We start from the raw sequence: 24869 nt of genomic DNA on the forward strand, positions 1-24869 counted from the left end.
CCCGTCGTTATAATTCGATCATTTGGCCCCAGGGCCAAATGACTGAATTAGCCTGGATTCTCCCCCTAGGTGGGGGATATTGGGAGAAGATCCGCACCCTTGGCAATCACCAAGTAAGCGGATCTGAAGGTGTATGGGCACTTTTATATGGTATGGCAAGAGGGGGGCAGTGGACAACCTGTGGAACCCCTAGATGCCAAAGGAGTGTCCTACAAAGTCTGTTTTAGCCAACCATAACTTAATTCCACCCTGTTGGCTGCTCCTAGAAACTAGAACATGAAGCCCCTGGAATGTGTTTCACTGAGCAACCTTGGGATGAAGAGGAAGGCATTGACTGCTGAGAGAAAGCTTCCATCTTTAGGGTCTACAAAGTCCAGGTTTCGATCAATCTTGCTCCCATAGACCATGGAACGGGCTGCTCCTTCTCTCGGAAAATTGTATTTTTTCATTCTGAAGCGCAACAACATATTTTCCTCGTTACAAGGCAACGGAAGACTCAGGGTTGCCTCGGAGCCCTTGTCTTTGTGCGGGTCACGTGGCGTCCTTGAGGTCTAAAGCGCAGATGCTTTTAATTAGAAGGTCGTGCCAATGAGGTGCTTGAAAGGCTTCGCTCTCATTCAGTTGACAGCTCAACACAGGGAAAAAAAAAATGGAAAATAAATTGAAAGGTTCACACCTAATTCACAAGCAGTTTGGATACAGTTCTTCCTTGTGAAGCCTTAGCACCACTTAAGGGAAAAATAATGGGCTTTTGGTAAAAAGAATAGCTTCTCTAATGGGTATTCGTTGTGTAATGGATATAAACAATAGAACCCAGTCTATTCTAGGCCTGATGGTAACTCAACAGCATTAGTCGGGCTATTGTGATATCAGTGGGTTTTCTAGAGCAATTTCCTGAGCATCGTTCCTGAATTAATCTGTTGTGTGTCATAACTCTGCCTTCTTAGCCTTCTTAGCCCATAACAAGGTTACAGATATATAGAAACATTGGGGTAACAGTAACCCCGCTATAGTTCCAGGGGTACCCAGGGTACAAATAAGCACTCACCCCAAATCCCCCCCTAACTGGCCTTCAGGCTGGGCCCCCTTAGCCCATAACAAGGTTACAGATATATAGAAACATTGGGGTAACAGTCACCCCGCTATAGTTCCAGGGGTACCCAGGGCACAAATAAGCACTCACCCCAAATCCCCCCCTAACTGGCCTTCAGGCTGGGCCCCCTTAGCCCATAACAAGGTTACAGATATATAGAAACATTGGGGTAACAGTCACCCCGCTATAGTTCCAGGGGTACCCAGGGCACAAATAAGCACTCACCCCAAATCCCCCCCTAACTGGCCTTCAGGCTGGGCCCCCTTAGCCCATAACAAGGTTACAGATATATAGAAACATTGGGGTAACAGTCACCCTGCTATAGTTCCAGGGGTACCCAGGGCACAAATAAGCACTCACCCCAAATCCCCCCCCTAACTGGCCTTCAGGCTGGGCCCCCTTAGCCCATAACAAGGTTACAGATATATAGAAACATTGGGGTAACAGTCACCCTGCTATAGTTCCAGGGGTACCCAGGGCACAAATAAGCACTCACCCCAAATCCCCCCCTAACTGGCCTTCAGGCTGGGCCCCCTTAGCCCATAACAAGGTTACAGATATATAGAAACATTGGGGTAACAGTCACCCCGCTATAGTGCCAGGGGTACCCAGGGCACAAATAAGCACTCACCCCAAATCCCCCCCTAACTGGCCTTCAGGCTGGGCCCCATATACAGTATATATATATATATATATATGAAGAAGTGGCTGAGTTGCTGCCCTGGATGCAGTTGCAGTTGCGCTGGTGTCAGTAGTGCATCTCCGGAACTCATTGTGGGCTTTGCGGTCGCTGTTCATTTCCTGGTATCTCTTGCTGTAGAAACACTGGGGTTTTGTTATAGAAACCAACTCCCCATAATATGCACCTGAATAAATGTTAATCTCTGCATCTGAAAGGCCTAAAAGCCAACTAAAATACATACAGGCAGCTTTGAGCTCCACAATAGGGGGGTGCCCAACGTGCCCAGAGGTGTAGCTGGGTATAGTTGGGGCGCTTGTGGCACCCAGGTTCCATGTCTCTGTAGCCCTAAGTATGGGAGAGTTGTAGTTCATTAACATTTCAACCTGGGGGGGGTAGGACCAAGTATTGGCCGTAGAGGATCATATCGTTTGGGGGGGAAATATTATTTGCTGGGGTGCTTGAGGAGGGAAAGTTACCCCCCCACCCCGGGTGCTATGGCAACCACTTGCTCTGGTTATAAATGTCACTGAAGTGAATCCGGTGTGAATAAAAGTGCAACACGCACCCACGCACCCACGCACCCACGCCGTGTTACTGAGAGAGTTTGGTTTGAACTCAGTTTGACACGTATGAAGGTTGGAGGGATTTTTGTTCTCTCATTTACACATCCGTTCCCACAACCTGCCGTGTATCAGAACGAAACCCACCATGTCCTGTTTAACTACAAGTACCGAGTCACAGAAACCCTGAACCCCCCACTCTCTCAGCCTCTCTCTGCGCCCCCATTCTAACTGATCCCAGTGTGAGCAGCAGTCCTGTCCTGCTTTATGGCTGAGATTCTAGCTATCTGTATAACAGAGCATTCTGTCACAGTGGCACAGATCCTATCTGATCCCCCCATTGTAAGCAGCAGTCCTGCCCTGCTTTATGGCTGAGATTCTAGCTATCTGTATAACAGAGCATTCTGTCACAGTGGCACAGATCCTATCTGATCCCCCCATTGTAAGCAGCAGTCCTGCCCTGCTTTATGGCTGAGATTCTAGCTATCTGTATAACAGAGCATTCTGTCACAGTGGCACAGATCCTATCTGATCCCCCCATTGTAAGCAGCAGTCCTGCCCTGCTTTATGGCTGAGATTCTAGCTATCTGTATAACAGAGCATTCTGTCACAGTGGCACAGATCCTATCTGATCCCCCCATTGTAAGCAGCAGTCCTGCCCTGCTTTATGGCTGAGATTCTAGCTATCTGTATAACAGAGCATTCTGTCACAGTGGCACAGATCCTATCTGATCCCCCCCATTGTAAGCAGCAGTCCTGCCCTGCTTTATGGCTGAGATTCTAGCTATCTGTATAACAGAGCATTCTGTCACAGCGGCACAGATCCTATCTGATCCCCCCCATTGTAAGCAGCAGTCCTGCCCTGCTTTATGGCTGAGATTCTAGCTATCTGTATAACAGAGCATTCTGTCACAGTGACACAGATCCTATCTGATCCCCCCCATTGTAAGCAGCAGTCCTGCCCTGCTTTATGGCTGAGATTCTAGCTATCTGTATAACAGAGCATTCTGTCACAGTGGCACAGATCCTATCTGATCCCCCCCATTGTAAGCAGCAGTCCTGCCCTGCTTTATGGCTGAGATTCTAGCTATCTGTATAACAGAGCATTCTGTCACAGTGGCACAGATCCTATCTGATCCCCCCATTGTAAGCAGCAGTCCTGCCCTGCTTTATGGCTGAGATTCTAGCTATCTGTATAACAGAGCATTCTGTCACAGCGGCACAGATCCTATCTGATCCCCCCCATTGTAAGCAGCAGTCCTGCCCTGCTTTATGGCTGAGATTCTAGCTATCTGTATAACAGAGCATTCTGTCACAGTGACACAGATCCTATCTGATCCCCCCCATTGTAAGCAGCAGTCCTGCCCTGCTTTATGGCTGAGATTCTAGCTATCTGTATAACAGAGCATTCTGTCACAGTGGCACAGATCCTATCTGATCCCCCCATTGTAAGCAGCAGTCCTGCCCTGCTTTATGGCTGAGATTCTAGCTATCTGTATAACAGAGCATTCTGTCACAGTGGCACAGATCCTATCTGATCCCCCCATTGTAAGCAGCAGTCCTGCCCTGCTTTATGGCTGAGATTCTAGCTATCTGTATAACAGAGCATTCTGTCACAGTGGCAAATTCTATTCTATTTAGGTAACTGCAGAGCATGTACAAACAATGGGCCCTGGACTGGAGGAAAGGCCAATCTGGACATGGGTTCCCCACTTTTTTATTGAGAACCTCAGCTCTAGGAACTCTCAGACAAACATTCTGCTTTGCTGTACAATAGGAAGCCAGGAGCAGCTTTATGTTCTGGAGAGCAGCAAGGGAAGAATACAGACCTTCCCAAAAGAACTGCTTTTTCCTAAGAAAGAAATGTAGAAGGGAGAGAATGTAGTGTTTGTGCTATGAATAAAGGTGCTTCTTTAAGTTGATTTACACCTCGTGGACCTGGCAGGCATTTTGGCAGAATCCTGACCCATTTAAACCCAGGGTGTGCCCCTTTTACCAGCCACTCCTTCAGTTCCAGTAAAATCAGCGTGCCATTGCTTCCCTCTGGCTGGGATTCCTGGGCTGTGGCTAATAGAAGGTTTCAGACTGAGTGGAGGGTAGAGAGGACCATCAGCTTTAGAGGCTCCATGGTGGGAAAATAAATAAGTATAAAGGGCATATTATATTGTGGTTCTGTCCCAGCACAAGGTATTGTATAATACTTTCACCCATGTCCTGGAATATGTGATCAACAAGTCGCAATAATACAAGCTACTCAGTGTGGGGGTGTCCTTGTGCTTATTTATACTGTAACAATAAGGATCGGGGTGGGGGGGAAGGAGGTCTGGGGGTGCCAAGTACTAACGGGAAGAAAACTGTAACTTTATTAACTCATACTCTTGTAATTTACAATATAATATCTTATTTTACAGTCATAAGTAATAGAGATAGTATTTGAAACTTTCCTTTATTTAATATTTCCTTTTTATTTATTTTTAATGAGACGGGCAGGACTGCTGCTTACAATGGGGGGGGGGATCAGATAGGATCTGTGCCACTGTGACAGAATGCTCTGTTATACAGATAGCTAGAATCTCAGCCATAAAGCAGGGCAGGACTGCTGCTTACAATGGGGGGGGATCAGATAGGATCTGTGCCACTGTGACAGAATGCTCTGTTATACAGATAGCTAGAATCTCAGCCATAAAGCAGGGCAGGACTGCTGCTTACAATGGGGGGGGGGATCAGATAGGATCTGTGCCACTGTGACAGAATGCTCTGTTATACAGATAGCTAGAATCTCAGCCATAAAGCAGGGCAGGACTGCTGCTTACAATGGGGGGATCAGATAGGATCTGTGCCACTGTGATAGAATGCTCTGTTATACAGATAGCTAGAATCTCAGCCATAAAGCAGGGCAGGACTGCTGCTTACAATGGGGGGGGGGGGATCAGATAGGATCTGTGCCACTGTGACAGAATGCTCTGTTATACAGATAGCTAGAATCTCAGCCATAAAGCAGGGCAGGACTGCTGCTTACAATGGGGGGGGGGATCAGATAGGATCTGTGCCACTGTGACAGAATGCTCTGTTATACAGATAGCTAGAATCTCAGCCATAAAGCAGGGCAGGACTGCTGCTTACAATGGGGGATCAGATAGGATCTGTGCCACTGTGACAGAATGCTCTGTTATACAGATAGCTAGAATCTCAGCCATAAAGCAGGGCAGGACTGCTGCTTACAATGGGGGGGATCAGATAGGATCTGTGCCACTGTGACAGAATGCTCTGTTATACAGATAGCTAGAATCTCAGCCATAAAGCAGGGCAGGACTGCTGCTTACAATGGGGGGATCAGATAGGATCTGTGCCACTGTGACAGAATGCTCTGTTATACAGATAGCTAGAATCTCAGCCATAAAGCAGGATGTGAATACAGAGAGCAAAAAAAACCTCACAGTAAGTGTTGAAACACCAGTAAATGCTCTGTCCGTGCTGCTGGAAACAACCCACGCAGTATCGAATGCTGAGTTATTTTACAGCGTGAGAAAGTCTGTGCCAGTAAATATTCCATAATGCTCTCATTCTGCTGCAACACCAGCTTTTTATTCCTCCATTCATTCAGTCAAACGGCCTCCTAATTACAGAAGTCGGAGTCACTGGGGAGAGTCATGGCATTGGGGCGGATAGAAATACTCATGAATCAAATATGCAATTAGAATTGACATTACAGTAAAAAAGCAAAAGGCAATAAATCTGAATAGAGACCGAGGCTTCCCATTAGGTGTGAGTTTGACTCTCATTTAGGTGGAACATGGATCGAAGTGTGCACTGCCCCATAAAGGGCCTTTTGTTATAAATTATCTGTATCACTGGACCCAAACCCCACTCAGCTTGCTGCAACAGATACTCAGTACCACTTTATAGTGCAGAACATGTGCTTTTATTATTGGGGTATTTCCTCATGTGTTCTACAGATATCCCGACCCACACAGAATCATGGTTCCGCTCGCGGGCTGTATCTGGGCTCTTTACAAGGGATAAAGAATTGTTCTTCCGTAATTTGAATACTCATTTACATAGTCCCGCCCACCAGTGTAACAGGGGTCATTGGAAGAAATAAGTGCTCCAAAGGGTAAGTCAAACCATCGCACGGCACAAAGTTGGGTGTTTCTGTGCCTATAATGTTCCATATCACCACTATCCAGCAGGTCTTAATGGATCCCATTTGTAAGACTGATGTGTCTCCCCAATCTGAGAGAGCAACCAATCACATTGGACCTTTGTTAATATCAGAAGATCATTCTTACCATTTACATGGTGCGACTTTACCCCTAGGGCAATATATAAAATAAAAAGTAGGTGGGGTCATGTTTTTGGGCTCCTAAAAATTTTTTGTCACTTTATTTATTACATTGCCCAATGTGCCCCCAGTTAAACCAGTAATCCGGTAGCCTGGGCTGTTGTTCAGGGGCCCAAATATACAAAATTGCGCTAGTACCCTAACAGATTGGGTTCAACCCCCTTCACCATGAAATAAAGGGCTAGTTACCCCTTGAAAACCCAGCCACCCTTTCACACAGCTCCTACAAAAAGACACACACTAAATAAAATATCTTCCATACATGAAACTGTTAAGCCCTTGGAACCTCTATATACAATAAGCTTCTCCTCATCATCTCCACCCCCCTTTCCTACCAGAGGCGCTGTTCAATGAGAACTCTTTGGGAGTGAAGGGTTAATAATATACATTCGTCTGAAACTTTCAGCACTAAAGTATTCCCAGCATATACACAGTACGAGAGTCCACTGAAGCTCCTAAATTGACGATGGCCTATGCCGGCCAATCAGAGCCACTCATGTGAAGGCTTGAGATATTTTGAGATCCAATGCTTCTTCTCTTGTTCATTGAAACTGACACCCAGGGTGTGATACGGTAAGGATACGAGATACGGTAAGGAAACTTAAATAGAATCTGTACAAAAATAAGCAGGTATTTTTAATAGGGGCCTCAATGTCAACTATCATTCATCCTGCTGTTCTTCAACCAATATCTAACCCTGACTGATCTTCAGGCTGAAGAGCACCCTAGCCTTCAGCCTGGGCCCCTCATTCTACCGTTCTTCTGAAACAGTTTGATTGAATTAAATATACCATGTATTGTTAGGAACCTAACTCAGTATAAAGGTTGCCTGAAATTTCAGAAGATGATCCTATGCTGGACCCCCCCAAGCTTGGGCCACCTAAAGTAGATTTGGGTACACGATGAGATACTTCTTGGGTCCACCGATGCCACAGAACTGTAAATACATGTCGTGGAAATGCTAAATATAATTAGTCACTAACGTGCCTTGATTTCTGTCCAGAATTTCCAATGTATCATCTTGACAAAGAGCTTTGACCTCCAGGAACCAAGGTTGTGTCCTCAGCAGATGAAGATGATACAGAAGTCTTTTATTGGCAAGTTGTTTGGAAAGCCCAGGTCTTTGAGTCCTTTATCTTCCTTACACCACTCCCACCACCCCACCCCCAATAAAAGATTTGATACAGGAGAAGAGCATTGGAAAGTGTCTGTTGTCATGGAATAGCCTGAAAAGTGTTCTTCTTTTTGGCCTCCTCTATAAGATTTAGACATAGAGAAGCAGCCGGGGTTCTTATGAAGCAGTTCATGGCTTATATCTCTACATTCAGTCTTTGTTCCTTGTTGTCCCAATAGATTTTGCTCATTGGTTTTGGAGATGCTAGACTCCAATTTTCATGTCTATGTCCTTCTCGTTCCTCTTGATGTCTTCTGTGGTCATATGATTTTCTTGTTCAACTGTGTGCTCTTGGGAAACGAGCTGAACCATCTCTTGAGACTTGATGTTGTCCCCATTTTGCTCCATAATCTCCCCGTCTTCCAGCTTTGTTTTGTTTCCATTTATGACCAATTTCTTCTTTTGACCGCACCTTTGGAGAGGACAACAAAACAAGGGTTGGCATTAGCAAAGTATCTTTGGGGTCTTGGTTTCAATTCTAAAAGTGCCCATACACCTTCAGATCCGCTCGCTTGGTGATGTCGCCAAGTGAGCGGATCTTCTCCCGATATCCCCCACCTACGCATGGGTCCCCAATCCGACTAGATTTTTTAACCTTTCCGATCAATATCTGGCCGATTTCAGGCAGATGTCGGTTGGGCAGGCCCATACACGGGCCGATAAGCTGCCAAAACAGTCTAAGGGACCAATATCAGCAGCTAGAATCGTCCCGTGTATGGGCACCTTAACCAGGTCACTATCTGCATGGAGTTTGTATGTTCTTACCATGAGCTCTGCTTTTCCCCCCTCAGCCCAAAAAAGTGCTGGCAGTTTAACAAGTTACTGATAAGCTTGACCTTCATGCATCTATGAGTCCTAAGGCAGTGATCCCCAACCTGTGAGCACCATGCTGCTCATCTCCCTCTCTGATGTTGCTCCCAGTGGCCTCAACGTAGGTGCCCATTTTTACATTTCTGGCTTGGAGACCATATTTTATTCCAAGCAGAGCCTCCACCAGGCTAGCAGTCCCCATGGGGCAACCAAATAGCCAACCAGAGTTTTTATTTGGCATCCCCAAGAAACTTTTTGTATCTTAGGATACTTTTTAACATCTGAGTGTGGCTCACAAGGTTGGGGATCCCTGCCTTACGGGGTGCCTGGGGTCCCAAACGGCAGCGGATATAGATAGAAAAAGGGAGTATGGTCGCAGTGGAGCAATATATGTCAACTGTAACTCAATATGGCAACAATAAAGCTGGCCATGGGCTACTAAGATCTCTCGTTTAGTGAGCGAATCTCTGCCCAATTAAGCCAACCCACATGCTGGGCTGAAACAATCAATGGCCCTGGGGACCAATCTACTTATTGATGAGGACCTCGCCTGATGGGATTTTCAAACCTTCCCAGAATGAAAAAGGGGCATATTCTGTACATAGGGATGGTGGGATTTGTAGCTCAGTAACTGGATAAAGAAAATAAAACATATAAAATAATGAGCCCCCTTGGCCCCACCGCCATTAAGGCCAACCCAAGCCATACAGTATGTGGCTATTGCACAGACTATTCTTTAAAGGGGAATTTGCTTCTCCACCACCCACTTCTTTCCATGAAATCTTTCCCACAAAGCATCACCCATGCCAATCACTGAGCCATCCGGAATATTCCATTTTGCTTCTTACTGCTGAACTGTGGGGAATGCGAGAGAAAACAGGATTCAGGGGTTGGAAGGAGAAGGAAGGGAAAGCTGGACCCCGGCTATGAGATCAATTCCTGCTTTTAGACATAAAAATCTTCTTGTTGCGCCTGATCTCGATCCCCCCCCGGGACCCCCTTTATGTGCAAATGAAAGACAGATGTTTAACTGCCTGTCACATAATACCATCCTTATTCCTCCTTTCCCCCCTCAGCCCTGAAAGCCAAATACATTCCACAAGGAAACCTTTCAGAAAGGAAACATTAACGTTAAAGGGAAAACAAACCCTGTTTATAAAAGGGGTTTAACGGCTGTTTACTTTCCCTTAAACAGACGGTGAAATATCAGGGCAATAGGTTCACACGTGCAGGGAGCCTTCCGGCTCTGCCTATTTGCACTTTGGGCATGTTGTGCTTCATGGAACTGGGGTTTTCTTTCAACCTGGGCTACTATGATGGAATCAGGGTGCAAATAGGGGTGACTTTCCTCAGCCCCTCACATAGTGAATGTCTCCATCAATGCAATCATCTGGGTCATTTACTGTGTGCAGGGCAAAGTGTAAAGTGAAAGTAATGGGCACAATCCGCCATGTTGTATCTACTATGTGCCCTGCCCTTTACATAGACTTGCCCCAGGTCTCTCTGCACTCCAGAATGGCAGCACTTAGTGCTGTATTCATGAAGAGTGGGGTGGAGGAGGCATGTAGGCGCCCCCCACCCCCTGCCCATTCCCTAAGAGCAGAGCAGGACCCCGGAGAACTGATTTCACCAACCTATTCCCTAGTGGCATAAGTATAGGGGAAGCAGAACTCGTGGGGGGGCCTGGACCGTAGGGTCTTCTTCCTATGTAGCTTTAGCGATCCCCTGAGAGCTAGCAGGTGGGGAGGGGGGCTTGAGGGAGGGGCAAACGGGTGCAAAACAGAAGGGGGTGCTAGTGTTTGCATTGTGTGCTGGGCCCCTCTGAAGATTTTTTTGCAAGGGGGCCCAGTGTGGTCAAGGAATGTTTGTAAAGTTTCATTTTGGGGTGTGGACACCCACACCCACTCCTAGTTATGACCAATATGTTGTATATCCATAGTGCCGATGTACTTACTGCCTTCCCTATGGCAGGGTTACATTGGGCCCCCCGACGCTGAGCTTTGCACATAGCACCCCATATCCAATCCAATGCCAGGTCCCAAGTGCAGCCAGACCCCAGGCACCGCAATAAGTAAGGGGCCCGAATGCCTGTGTCCCCGGGGCCAAGTCCCCATTACTGCACTAAACAACCTGATAAAAATAAAGACTTGCCTAATGCAATAGAATGTCATTCTAAGCCGCTTTCCAATAAATGTAATTTGGTTGGGGGACAAGGAACAGGCACTCGAGGGCCCGGACTAGAGACAGGTTGGGCCTTGGCCCGTGCCCAGTTCTAGCTCTGCGGAACACAGTGTGCAAAGTGCAAAAATGGCTGCAATTGGATATTTTTTGTTTTTTTACACACTGTGGAAATAACCACGAGCCTCATTTTGGAGCACAGACATGTGACACTAGCCCCTGGCATGGAATTCTGCCTGCGTTTGGCAGCACTACGGCTAATAGGGGTGGGCAGGGGGAGGCACTTAGCGGGTACCCACTCCTGCCCGTACCTTCTCCCAAACTAGTGAGTAGTGATGAGCGAATCTGTCCTGTTTCGTGAAACGGCAAGAAAATTTGCGAAACATTTGTCGAGTGATTTTTTTGTCGCCCGCATGTATTTTTTGTCACTGCGGTTATTTTTTGTGTCGCCTGCGGGTGTTTTGACACGACCGCGCCTTTTTTTTACGCGACTGCGCCCAATTTGACGCGCGAAAAAAAAAAAAATCTGTGCAACTAATTTTTCCGCGCCGAATTTTCAAGGAAGTTTCGCGAAACAATTTGCCAATGCGGAAATTCATTGCGAATCCATGCCTGTCGAAAAAATTCGCTCATCACTACTAGTAATCCCCAAGGGGTGCGCTCTTACTACTCTAGCACTTGCGTCTTGTGTAATGGAAAATGACCCCCCCGGAGTCATGGCTGAAGGAGGGCTATTGTTTCAATGGGCAGAACCAGTAGTGAGACAGACAGACACTGCTTAGAATGAACTTTAAAGGGGAAGTAAACCCTGCTGCACAGCGCGGCTCAACCAAACGTTACTCAGTTGTTGCTGGACTACAAATCCCACAATAATGTAACATATAATGAAGGGTGAGGCATGCTGGGAGCTGTAGTCCAGCAACATCAGGGCTGTATTCTTAAAGCAATATTGCACAATAAAACTTTCCCCCAAATCCCCACAGCCAGCGACTGCTTTAAAATGCAAAAAATCCCCCAATGAGAATCCCAGCTGATCTGTATAAATCCGGCTCCATGTTCTCTGTTCCTGCAATTGGAGTTGGGAGCATTAAACCCAGTTTCCCAGCACTGAACAAGTCTGCCCTTATCCCCATGTCTGATTCCTGTGCCATATAATGAGGGGAAAATGCCATCATTATCTCTATATGTAAGGTACCAGCAAGGGGCCTGACACAGTGCTGGGAATCAGCATTCTCATTGGTCACTTCTTCTGCATTTATAATGAAGTTTTTTATCAGTAGGATTCTCATTGGTGAATTTTCTTGCATCTATAATTATGTTTTTTGGCAGCTTCTATAGCAAAACTAGGGGGCAGAGTGGGACAGCATCATGGCTGGGTTTGTATCCCCTTTAATACTAAGCAAATTTCAACTTTGGGGATTTAATTTCCCCTTTAAGTTAGACAGGGACTGGGTGATTATCTTGTTAGCTGACAGTTGTACAGCTGTCATACAGCTCGGGTTTTTCTTGGAAGTGTGCCAATCCGGGAGCGGAGCCGGTAGCTACACGTTGCACTAATAGGCGCTGATAATCGGATTGGGCCACTCCCACACTCACTTCCTCCAGATTAAAGGGAAACAAATCTCTGCTCTCAGAGCTTCCTAACCCGGCAGCCCAAAGGGATGTTTCTCATCAGCGCCTGAAACCGGGCATTTTACTCATTCCAGATGGGAAGGATCCACGCCGGCAACTGAATGCATTCCTGCGCTGTGGAATGGAGAGGCGGGAGCTCGGTGCTCCTTTGGGATAGAATGTTTTGTAATATTCACAAAGATTTTGTGCAGAACAGTCCCTGGCAGGGGGGTAGGAATAAGTGTGTTTAGTTACAAAATGTCCCCTATTTCACATGACACATTCATTCCAATGCGTCCAATTAGATCCTGGGTTCTCCTCAGTGACTGCTAATATCCTTATCATTTACAGTAGGGGGTACATTATGCCTTATAATACATGAGTGATACTCACAGTTCCCTGTATAACTCAGCCTGCAGCCTTGTGCCTTTATATGGGCACAGAACCCCTCAGTGACTGCTAATATCCTTATCATTTACAGTAGGGGGTACATTATCCCTTATAATACATGAGTGATACTCAGAGTTCCCTGTATAACTCAGCCTGCAGCCTTGTGCCTTTATATGGGCACAGAACCCCTCAGTGACTGCTAATATCCTTATCATTTACAGTAGGGGGTACATTATCCCTTATAATACATGAGTGATACTCAGAGTTCCCTGTATAACCAGTATACTCACATACTGTATATTTTAACCTGCTGTTCTATGGTTTTTTCCCTACAACTCCCAGCACCCTTAGCCAACTGATATTGCATTTGAGAAGCACATTAGTTCCAATACTGGTACTTACAGCCTGCGGGTATTGATTGCGAGACAGACAGACAGGATCAGGCCCAGAGCCACCAGAGCCACCAGTACAATTAACCAGTCTAGAAAGGAAGAAAGATATGGAATCCTCAGTGTGATACTCTAGAAGGCAAAACCTATACATTCATTAGGTACACGAGACCAATCCGGGCACACTATGTACTTGCTGACCATTAGCCAATCATTCGCTTTAGCAGGCTGTACCTTCTGAAATGTGATTGGTTGCTGAAAGACCCAGATCCAGAGTTGTCAAAATATTTTCTCACCCTTTCTGGCTCCACATCTGCCCACCGACTGCCCGACAAAGACCACCCATGTATATTGGGGCCATTAAGCTTCTGCACTGCTTGCACAGGGGGACTGACCAATAGCCTGAAGCTATTACAGGGGAGGTATCAATTGAATTAAAAACTGAAGGACCTGGGAATTGTGGTTTGTTGTAGAATTGTTGACTTAAACCAGTTATAATGAGAGAACATGTATATGGAGATGCTGACCAGTTGCCCCTTTCTGTATTAGCCCTACAACAAATCACAAAAAGTTCAGTGGTTAGCACCGCTGGGGTCTTCAATTAATTCTGACCAGTGGCCTTTGGGTTTTCCGCTTCCACCTCAAACTTGGGGGCAGCATTGAACTGAGGAATCCTGAAGCTCCTTGGTGGAAGGTACTATGTCTTGAATTTAATCTTATAAGGCTATTGCCCTAATATCTAGAAGGTATCTAGAATGATGTGGATCTTCATGGTCTTAGGGTTGCTAAACAACTGACAGGAAGCCTTGAGGAACATCTCATTTCTAATTTCTATATTGTCATCCAACAAATGATGGTGGAGAAAACACCCTACATGACTAGCACTTGATACGCTAATGAGTGTTGGAGCATGGGGCGGCTTGGTGTTATGGACTGTTGGGGGTTCAAGTCTTGGTCTCAGTTTGAAACCTCAAGGTCTCAGCCCTAAACTAAACTGTACATGGGTAGCCTTGAACTTGCATGTTTCCAGCTTTTCACTACATCTGGCCTTGATCATTACCCTGATCCTGGGGTGGATATATGAACATAGAGTAGCCAAACACCCACCAGGAACTCTAGCTGCTCTTCGCTGTTTGGTTATGTCATTTTCAGATTCACCAGGCTGAATCTTTCGTCCCTTATTTGGATTCTTGCCATGTTCTCCATCTACAGAATAAGCAAAAACACATAAATGTTGCACACTCAGGGCATACTATAGAAACACAGAGGTGAGAAGATCAGTTCCAATTGACAGTAATCCTACTGTCACCATCATTTCCTAATATCACCATCTTGTCCAACTGTTGCCATCTTGCCCTACTGTCACTATCTTCTCCTAGTAACACCATCTTGTCCTACTGTCACTATCTTCTCCTAGTAACACTATCTTGCCCTACTGTCACTATCTTCTCCTAGTAACACCATCTTGCCCTACTGTCACTTTCTTCTCCTAGTAACACCATCTTGTCCTACTGTCACTATCTTCTCCTAGTAACACCATCTTGTCCTACTGTCACTATCTTCTCCTAGTAACACTATCTTGCCCTACTGTCACTATCTTCTCCTAGTAACACCATCTTGCCCTACTGTCACTTTCTTCTCCTAGTAACACCATCTTGTCCTACTGTCACTATCTTCTCCTAGTAACACCATCTTGTCCTACTGTCACCATCTTCTCCTAGTAACACCATCTTGTCCTACTGTCACTATCTTCTCCTAGTAACACCATCTTGTCCTACTGTCACTATCTTCTCCTAGTAACACCATCTTGCCCTACTGTCACTATCTTCTCCTAGTAACACCATCTTGCCCTACTGTCACTATCTTCTCCTAGTAACACTATCTTGCCCTACTGTCACTTTCTTCTCCTAGTAACACCATCTTGTCCTACTGTCACTATCTTCTCCTAGTAACACCATCTTGTCCTACTGTCACCATCTTCTCCTAGTAACACCATCTTGTCCTACTGTCACTATCTTCTCCTAGTAACACCATCTTGTCCTACTGTCACTATCTTCTCCTAGTAACACCATCTTGCCCTACTGTCACTATCTTCTCCTAGTAACACTATCTTGCCCTACTGTCACTATCTTCTCCTAGTAACACCATCTTGTCCTACTGTCACTATCTTCTCCTAGTAACACCACCTTGCCCTACTGTCACTATCTTCTCCTAGTAACACCATCTTGTCCTACTGTCACTATCTTCTCCTAGTAACACCATCTTGCCATACTTTGCCATCTTGTTGTACTGTCACCATAGTCTCCTATAACTATCACAATCTTGTCATATTGTCATATTTCCTATTGTCGCTATTTTGGCCTGATGTCTTCTTGCCTTAATGTCTTTATCTTGTTATACTTTCGCCATCTTTCCCTACTATCGCATTTTGTTCCACTGTCCTCACCTTTCTGTACTGTCACCATTTTGCCCTTCTTCTTGCCCTACTGTTTCCATCTTGTGCTACTGTCACCATTTTCTCCTGCTATTACCATCTTGTTCTATTTTCAGCTTCTTCTCCTACCATCACCATCTTGTCCTTCTGTCATTGGGGGCCATTTCTAAAGACTGGGCAGTAACCTATAGCAACCAATCAGTGATTAGCCCTTTTCATCCAGCAGCAGGTTGAGCACTGAAAGCAAATACCTGATTGGTTGCCATGAGTTACTAACCAATTGCAAATTTGCCCAATGTTGACCCCATCTGTCTACTTCTTGCTCTACCTACTACCGATTTGCTCAGACCTGTTAAAGGTTGCCCATTACTGACATTGAGCCAAACACAATCAGTACTGAACCTTGTATGGTCTAAAACAGGGCAAAGTTCTTGGTTGTACCAGTCATATCAAGGCTTTGGAATACATGACTACCCCAGAAACCTATTAGACCTCCCCTTACATTCCAGTAAAAAGGAAAGACATGACAAGGGTCTCACCCATGTGACTATGAGAGGGATACAATACTGTATTGATGTTGCATTTTTCTCTTATTTTTGTGACGGGAACAAGGTAAGAGGTGACAGATAATGAAGGTTCAGATGACATTGCTAGGTTTTACAGCCCCCCCACCAACCAATAAATCTTAAATCACCATCTGGGAAACTCTGGGCTTATATTGTTAAAGAAACCCTTGTGAGCTTTGTAGGGAGGCTTTACCTGCTTCCTCTGGTCTTAATCACTTTCTCTGGTGAGATGTTCATTCCTTCAGCAGATGTTTTTGCTGTTATGACCTGAGAGACTCTATTATGTGACCTTCTGGGGTTTGCATGCTAGGAATATTACACTGTATATTTCCCTAACCGTGTTGACTTTATTTATAGAGAGACCCATGAAAACGTTCTTTCACAGGCTCCATATGTGTGCTTGCCCAATAGAGATGACTTTCTTGGCAGAAAGGAATTCAGACTGCTACGTATGAATGCTATGGAACCATTAAGTGCTGTAGAGCTTGCCTAAGCGGTAGCCCGGCCGTCTGTAAGCACAGCAGCAACTAGGTCTCTCTAATCTGCTATAGACTCCTCAACTTAGAACTCTTGGAGATATTCTGCTCCAATACATGACAGTTTATATAGAAAGCAGTGATGTCTGAAGCCCTTTGCAGCAATGCCGTCTTCCAAGGATTCTACCAGAGCATAACTCATTTTCCAAGCCCGCTCCACCTAGTGGCAGAATGCAGAATCTATCAATTAACAGTCATATTGATACGTTATGAAGAGACAATCCCCCTGCTGAGCCTGAGCATTGATTATTTTTTCCCACATATGTAGACAACAGTCCTAACTTACGGTTTTCAACAGGGACAATTAAAACTCAGTTTGTGAAGAAGACAGCAGATGAGCTATAAAAGAATTTTGAGATATGTGCAGAGAATCATCTAAATAGAGAGCTACTTCTACAGATTCTTCAGAAGCCAACATACCATGGTCATGGTGGTCACCGTGTTCTTCATCTGGATCAAGGGCAGAATCGGTGACCTCTCCTGGATAGCTATCAGGCTCTTTACTGCTTTCATCATCTGGCCTGGTGTAATCTCTTCCTGTATTATCTTGATGATCATGATGTCTTGGATGTTCATAATGTCCATCAGAATCATGAGAATTTTCTGTGGTCGTATGTTCGGTATCAAATTCATTTACTTCATGATCTGTTCCTTCAGGAAAATGATGGCCTGGGACTTCCTGATACCCAGAATGATCAATTCCAGGTTCGTTAGTTTGTTCTGTGGAATCAGAACCATCTCCCTTTGTAGAAAAGGGGTCACCATGTGGGTCAGTGGTACCTTGAATATCATCCCAATCCTGCCCAGGATCTGGTGTGATCATGGCAGGCCCAGGATCAGTTACTGTGTCTCCACTTTTGTCAGAATTCTGGGTTCGAAAAGGGTTTTGAGTATCTAGAACAAAGATATATATGTGATAGTTGAGTCAAAGGGACACCTCTATGTCCCCTATAAAGGAGCCATTTAATAGGGAATAGGCCCCCATAACAATCACCAGCAGATATCATTAGCTAAAGCTCCTTTTTTTGAGTGGAGACACCATAGACTCCACATGCGCTCATGGTCGTGCCAAAATCGACCTCATTGGTGGGCGCCATGACACAATTCATGGTGCGTCCAAAGAATCTGCTCGCACTTTCCTATGGATGCGTCCAATCCACCTACTTTTCCAAATTGCTCACAAGTATGCCAATTAATGCAACCCTGGAACTACTGCTCTCTCTATGCTGGCATAAATGAAGCTGTAATTGTGGGGGGGGAAGTGTTGCATTCTGGGTATTGTACATTAGTGGGTAGGTATTTGAGTGTGGGCCTATGTGTGCACATGTAAGAGTATATCTACCTGGTGCACAGGTAGGTGTTGGCTGCTGGGAAGTAGCTGCCTATAGCAATTCCAAAATCGTTATTGGCTGCCCAAGGTTGGGCGACTGCCCAGATTGTATCCCTTTAACCACATGAGATCCAGTTCCATAGAAATACAGAACATTTCTCCCTCTCTTAAAGAAAGAGTAACCTCCTGTTAGGTAGCCCTGCTCACTTACCTAAGGTCGGATCATAGGAATCAATGGTTTTGTGAGAAAGGTCTGTTTCGTTGAGGAGGAGAACGGGTTCACAGGACTTGTCTTCCGTCTCTTTATAAAGGAAAAAGACAGCAAGAGAGTCAATGTGGGTTCCAGAGTAGGGTTCCGGACAGCCAAGTGCACAACATTATATTTATTATTCCTTTCCCATTGTGTCTGGCCCTTTAAGGCTAATGTCGCCCCCTAGAGCTTTGTGGCTTTGATTTAGGCTCCATAGACAGTCACTATTTATTGGGCTGCTGGGGGGCTGTTTGGGCCCATTTTGAATCAAAGCCCAGGCATGATACTGGATTCTCATTGGGCAAGCCTGTGTGCATAGGTAATACATCTAGCACTTCACTCTACACCTATAACTAAAGGAAGAGATACTGGGACTGTCTAGGGAACCACCCAGGATACAGATACAAATCTAGGAATTTTGTCCCTTGAATGAATGAATGATGATGATGATGATGATGATGATGATATTCAGGTAATTGGATCTCCTGTAAGTAGAACACAACTAGAGGTGTGAGAAACAAGGAAATAATTAAATATAATGTAGGTACAAGCCGATGGGAGGCGGCACTCATTAACCTGCTGGCAGTGGGACCCAGGGTGCATCATTCTTTGTGACATGAATCAGAAGTGGCAGCTGGTTCCGGATCAATTAAAGGCCAAGTAAGCATGAAATACTCACCGGAAACCACAGAACGGTTTCTCCACCTGCAGCCTCTCCCCTGACAATAGTCATTCATTCCACTCTGTGCCTAGCAATCGATAGGCCGGATTGCATAATGCACCAGTAGATGCTTGATTTAACTCCATAACTCACCAGCCCCACCACATACAACGTTTGACTTTCTGTATTGGAGCTGCCATGTTGCTGTTACTGACCTGAGGCATTGTAGCAGTAGGCGTCGTAGCGCAGGGAATCGTTATTGCCCAGGGTGAAGATGCCAGTGTAATTGGCAGCACATATGGGATTTGGTTTGATTCGCGGTATAACTACCCGGTCTTCAATCCAGCCGTACCTACAGAATGGGTGCAGAAGGCCAACACTTACCCTTTACATGTCAGTTGGTTGGAAACACTTAACCCTAAAATAGACCGTTACAATCCTTTTGTAATCCGCTGAGTTGCTTGAGATGGGGTAAAGCTGGCCATACACGAATAGATCTGCTCATTTGGCGTAGTCACCTAATGAGAGGATCTTTGCCCAATTTGGCCACCCATGTGCAAGGCCCAGGGACAGGCTGATCCAAGATCCTAACAGAGGCCTGTGCATTGGGTAAGGACTGCTTCAATGTGCTAATTCAGCCCTGCCCCATAGATATCTTATCTGACTGATATGTATCCGGCCAGTTGGGAGCCCCCTAGAAATTGTCCAAAAATCTGCTGACTTGGTCTGGAGCAAAGTGGTGAAACCGGGGCAAAAATCTGTATCTGCTACAAAGTGTTGCCGGCTCACCTCTGCCATCACCGCCATTAGGAGGGGTGGGCCCACTTGTTGGCTCACCCCCTGACCCTAAGTAGCAATCCCAGTGCTAGAGTAACTTATATCTGTCAGAGTCGGACTGGTGTACCTGAGGCCCAAGGGCCCACCACCCAGTCACTATTGCCTCCCTATTTGGCCCTGCTTCTACCCCTGGGCCGTGACCCCATTTCAGCTCTGCTACTAACTTACTCAGCTGTCAGGCTGCAATGCCGGGGGTAAACAATTAAAGATGGCCGTGTGTCCCACTGTGGAAGGCACGGCCATCTTTAATTTTATTTAAAGCTTTAGAAAGTTGGCGCAGGTGGCAGGGCAAAACAAGATCGGGGCCCACTAGGATTTTTCCTGGTATCTCGGTGGACCCTGTGATTAGAAACAATAATAATGTCACTGGCTGGGGCATATAGAAGTGGCAGATCCTACAAATGCTGGGGAGGGGGCAAGAGGTATAGGGGGCTCAGTAGAGAACTGACTGATATATTTATGTTCCCATGCCCATTTAAGGTGGCCATACACGGGCTGCCGATATGGGTCCCTTAGAGCGATTCGGCAGCTAATCGGCACGTGTATGGGCACTACCGACGGGCCTGCCCGACCGATATCTGGCCTGAAATCGGGCAGATATCGTTCGGATAGGTTTAAAAATCAAGTCGGATCGGGGACCACATCGTCTCGTTGATGCGGTCCCCGGACCGACTTTGCCTATAACTGTTGTTATAATTCGATCGTTTGGCCCCAGGGCCGGAGAGAAGATCCGCTCGCTTGTGAAGGTGTATGGGGACCTTTAGGGGTACCCTACAGTTGTTTTATGTAGTATATGGTGTATAAGAAGGAAGGAGGGAAGGAGCTGTAGCTGAGGGACTGTGTATATAGCTAGGCAAGGCGGTGCCAGGGGAAGGTGTTATGGTTATGAGACAATAAGCCCCCCTAATCCCCCCATTAATACGCACATATGCTCACATGTGCACTGATGTATAGAAAGAAGGCACAATAGTGAGATTCCTGGGCCACGGATGAGTTCCGTCGGGGGCCCCGTTCCAGTAATGCCCAGGACATGACAATGGAAACATAGGACGCAGATTGAGATCATAAAGCAAACAGTGTCATCTTCTCTTTCTTTTGGGAATAAAAGGAGCCAGGGAAGCCTCAGATGTTGGGCTGCCATTGATCTTTTCTTCTAAACAAAGAATTCTCCCCCCATGAAGAGAGCTGGGCACTTACAGTTTCCTACGGAACAGCCAAATCAGAGCCTAGAAAGCCTTTCATGTTTAATAGCGCCTGGGAGGGGTTCGGGGGGGCTCTGATCTCTCTCATCTCTTCCTTACAGTGAGTCAGGACCTCCATCCCATCCAATTTCATTGTTAGTCTATGAGACCCTGTTTGGCCCACAATCAAAAGCTCATAATTCCCACTGCCAACAATCAGTGCTATTTATAGCTTGAGTATATCTAGCTGGAAAATATGGATGTGTAAGGCCACACCCCCCAATCCATCTGGTCACACCCAGTTACACCCCCCCAATCCAGCTGGTCACACCCAGTTACATTCAGTGATTTTCTATAAACTCTATGTGCTTGCATAAGCCCCCCCATGCAATTTGGAGTCAGGACTATGCCACTCAAATATGGGGGGACACTAAAGACCAGACAAAACTTGACCCCCCAGGAGTCATACAGTCGATCTCAACTTGTTTTAGGGCACTTGTATCAACAGCTGGAGGCCCAAGATACTAAAGACTTTATCTTGATCTTTTAGGACCTGTATATATATATTATGGGTGTTTTATATCTTAAATCAAATAGAAAACAAGGAACTGAATGCTTCACTTGCAAAGAATAATCCCCTCAATATTTGTTTTAGGGGTAGGTAAACTTTAAGGAAACTTTTAGCATGTTATAGGACATACTATTCTAAGCTACATTTTAATTGGTCCTAAGTTTAATTATTTGCCACCCTCTTTTGCCTATTTCCAGCTTTTAACTGGACCATCCAAAAAAAACCTATTATTCTGTAAAGCTACAGGTTTATTGTTATAACTTCTTTTTATTACTAATCTCTTTTTATTCCTCTGCTATTCAGCTCCCAGTCTCTTACACAAACGACTTCCTGATTGCTAGGAAGTCTCCATCTTGCCCTACTGTCTCCATCTTGCCCTACTGTCTCCATCTTGCCCTACTGTCTCCATTTTACCCTACTGTCTCCATCTTACCCTACTGTCTCCACCTTGCCCTACTGTCTCCATCTTGCCCTACTGTCTCCATCTTGCCCTACTGTCTCCACCTTGCCCTACTGTCTCCATCTCGCCCTACTGTCTCCATCTCGCCCTACTGTCTCCATCTTACCCTACTGTCTCCACCTTGCCCTACTGTCTCCATCTTGCCCTACTGTCTCCATCTCGCCCTACTGTCTCCATCTCGCCCTACTGTCTCCATCTTACCCTTCTGTCTCCATCTTGCCCTACTGTCTCCATCTTACCCTACTGTCTCCATCTTGCCCTACTGTCTCCATCTCGCCCTACTGTCTCCATCTCGCCCTACTGTCTCCATCTTACCCTTCTGTCTCCATCTTGCCCTACTGTCTCCATCTTACCCTACTGTCTCCATCTTGCCCTACTGTCTCCATCTTGTCCTGCTGTCTCCACCTTGTCCTGCTGTCTCTATCTTGCCCTACTGTCTCCACCATGCCCTACTGTCTCCATCTTGCCCTACTGTCTCCATCTTGCCCTACTGTCTCCATCTTACCCTACTGTCTCCATCTTGTCCTACTGTCTCCACCTTGTCCTACTGTCTATATCTTGCCCTACTGTCTCCATCTTGTCCTACTGTCTCCATCTTGCTCAACTGACTCTATCTTGCCCTACTGTCTCTACCTTGTCTTACTGTCTCTATCTTGCGCTACTGTCTCCACCTTGTCCTACTGTCTCCATCTTGCTCAACTGAGTCTATCTTACCCTACTGTCTCTATCTGGCCCTCTGCTATTCAGCTCCCAGTCTCTTACACAAAAGACTTCCTGGTTGCTAGGGTAAACTGGACCCTAGCGACCAGATAAGCTGCTAAACAAACAACGCTTTTAAACAAACAAAGCTAAAGCATTAAAAAGCACAAAAGGCAAAGAAAGACGACTCAGACTATATCAGTATATCGATAATAAAAAGATGTGCATTGCGTTCGACTGTGCGGGCCCGTGTGTAACGTAGAAGCTGAGGAATTCCAAACACAAAGGGGTTAAACACCTGCATGCCAATTTGGGATCAGTAAAAGAATTCATTGTTCCTCTCCGTAAGGTTAAATTGGCAGCTGGCCTGGTGGGGGAGGGAGTGGGGGGGGAGCTTGACTTCCTCTGGATCAAATTTTTGAGGGTTTTGGAAGGGTTCAGCGTAACAGACTTGTGATTTCAGACTTTGAATCCAACTTGCTATATAAAACCGTTATTCTTGTTAGATTTTCCTTCTAGAAAGTCGGATCTGTCCGTATTGTTTTCATAGTAGCAATTGTGATATCATAACATCTTGTTCTCATTATGATGTCACAATGGCTGGTAAAGAGGTCCATACGGCCCAAAGTGCCGATATATTAGTCAATGAATGAAGGAAATTTACATCCAAGCATCTTCATGATCAGACGCCGGCAACATTGTACTTTACCTGCAGGTTTCAAAGCCAATGTCTTGGGCGATCTCCATAAGCGTGAGGTTGGCGATGGTGGTGTTGAGCTCATGGCAGAGCTTGATGGCGTCTTCCCGATTCAGTGCGTATCGATCGTACTTTTCCACGTGGAAGACACCTTTGAAGCGGCAGCTGATCACTGTAACAGACAAGAAGGAAGCCCTGTTAAGACCATGTTGTAGCAACCATCTCCATCTCTGCCACTAACCAGGGAGTGGCCTGGTTCCTGCCCATCCTGTACTGATTCCTATAGCTGTACTACAGGTCTACCACAAGTAGAGGGAACTTAGCCACATGTCTGAGAACCTTTCAAGACCATTCGCTCCATACCAAGCCATTGTGGAAAGGTATCATGGGCATTAAAAAACGGATTTGATGATTACACTTGGTGACCAAAGATGGTGCCCCAAAGACCCAAAGCACATTGACTACAGCTTTAACTACCCATTCTACCCATTCTTTAGAAGCACTCTGTGTCTTAATGATGAACTGGTTGAAGCTCCTAATTCCACACCCTATAAATAACCATATTAGGTAGCCAGAGAGAGAGAGAGGGATAGGTGAGTGGTAAAACATAGGAAACCACAGATGTACCCCAACAAGGAACACGGAAGGTGAGGGGTATCTACAGAGTAACCACAGATCTATCCAGCCCAGATAGAGGGCAAGGCTCTTGGTACTTAAAGAAGGAGTAATGGCAGATGTACCCTGCTCACATAGTTACGACACTGGGTTGATCCCATTGCTTGGCCCCGGGGCCAAAATTTGCACCACCTTTGTAGACCAGGCTGGAAAGGGACAATATCAATGGCTAGATATTCCATGCTCCCTGATTAATATCCGACTAGGTCCTGATCAAGTATCAATCGGGGATACTGTCCGTAAAAAGGCTAATATTCTGCTGATTCAAAAAGGAAAAAAATGTGGAGGATGCTGGGAGGGAGCTGGAGAATGCTGGGGTGGAGCTGTAGGATGCAGGGTGGGAGCTGGAGGATGCTGGGGGTGGAGTTGGAGGAAGCTGGAAGGGAGCTAGAGGATGCTGGGGGTGGAGCTGTAGGATGCAGGGTGGGAGCTGGAGGATGCTGGGGGTGGAGTTGGAGGAAGCTGGGATGGAGCTAGAGGATAATGGGGGTGGAGCTGAAGGATGCAGGGTGGGAGCTGGAGAATGCTGGGGGTGGAGTTGGAGGATGCTGGGAGGGAGCTGGAGGATGCTGGGGGTGGAGCTGTAGGATGCAGGGTGGGAGCTGGAGGATGCTGGGGGTGGAGTTGGAGGATGCTGGGAGGGAGCTGGAGGATGCTGGGGTGGAGCTGGAGGATGCTGGGAGGGATGCTGGAGGATGCTGGGGAGTGGAGCTGGAGGATGCTGGGAGGGATGTTGGAGGATG

General features: G+C 46.1%; 1 protein-coding gene across 2 annotated transcripts in view; it reads right to left on the bottom strand.

Moving 5' to 3' along the window:
• Positions 1-5898: 5898 nt before the first annotated feature.
• The window catches only part of cd44 (CD44 molecule (Indian blood group)), a 36794-nt gene continuing 17823 nt past the window's right edge, over positions 5899-24869 (bottom strand). Inside the window, 7 exon segments of one of the 2 annotated variants that reach the window (NM_203617.1) lie at positions 6239-8263; positions 13243-13321; positions 14337-14435; positions 17186-17659; positions 18307-18396; positions 19222-19358; positions 23464-23623. In NM_203617.1, the coding sequence (NP_988948.1) occupies positions 8056-8263; positions 13243-13321; positions 14337-14435; positions 17186-17659; positions 18307-18396; positions 19222-19358; positions 23464-23623 (1247 nt within the window). In that variant the 3' untranslated portion in view covers positions 6239-8055. 2 annotated transcript variants of the gene reach the window in all.

This window comes from Xenopus tropicalis, chromosome 4, assembly GCF_000004195.4.
Source record: "Xenopus tropicalis strain Nigerian chromosome 4, UCB_Xtro_10.0, whole genome shotgun sequence".
In the NCBI taxonomy this organism is placed as follows: Eukaryota; Metazoa; Chordata; class Amphibia; order Anura; family Pipidae; genus Xenopus; species Xenopus tropicalis.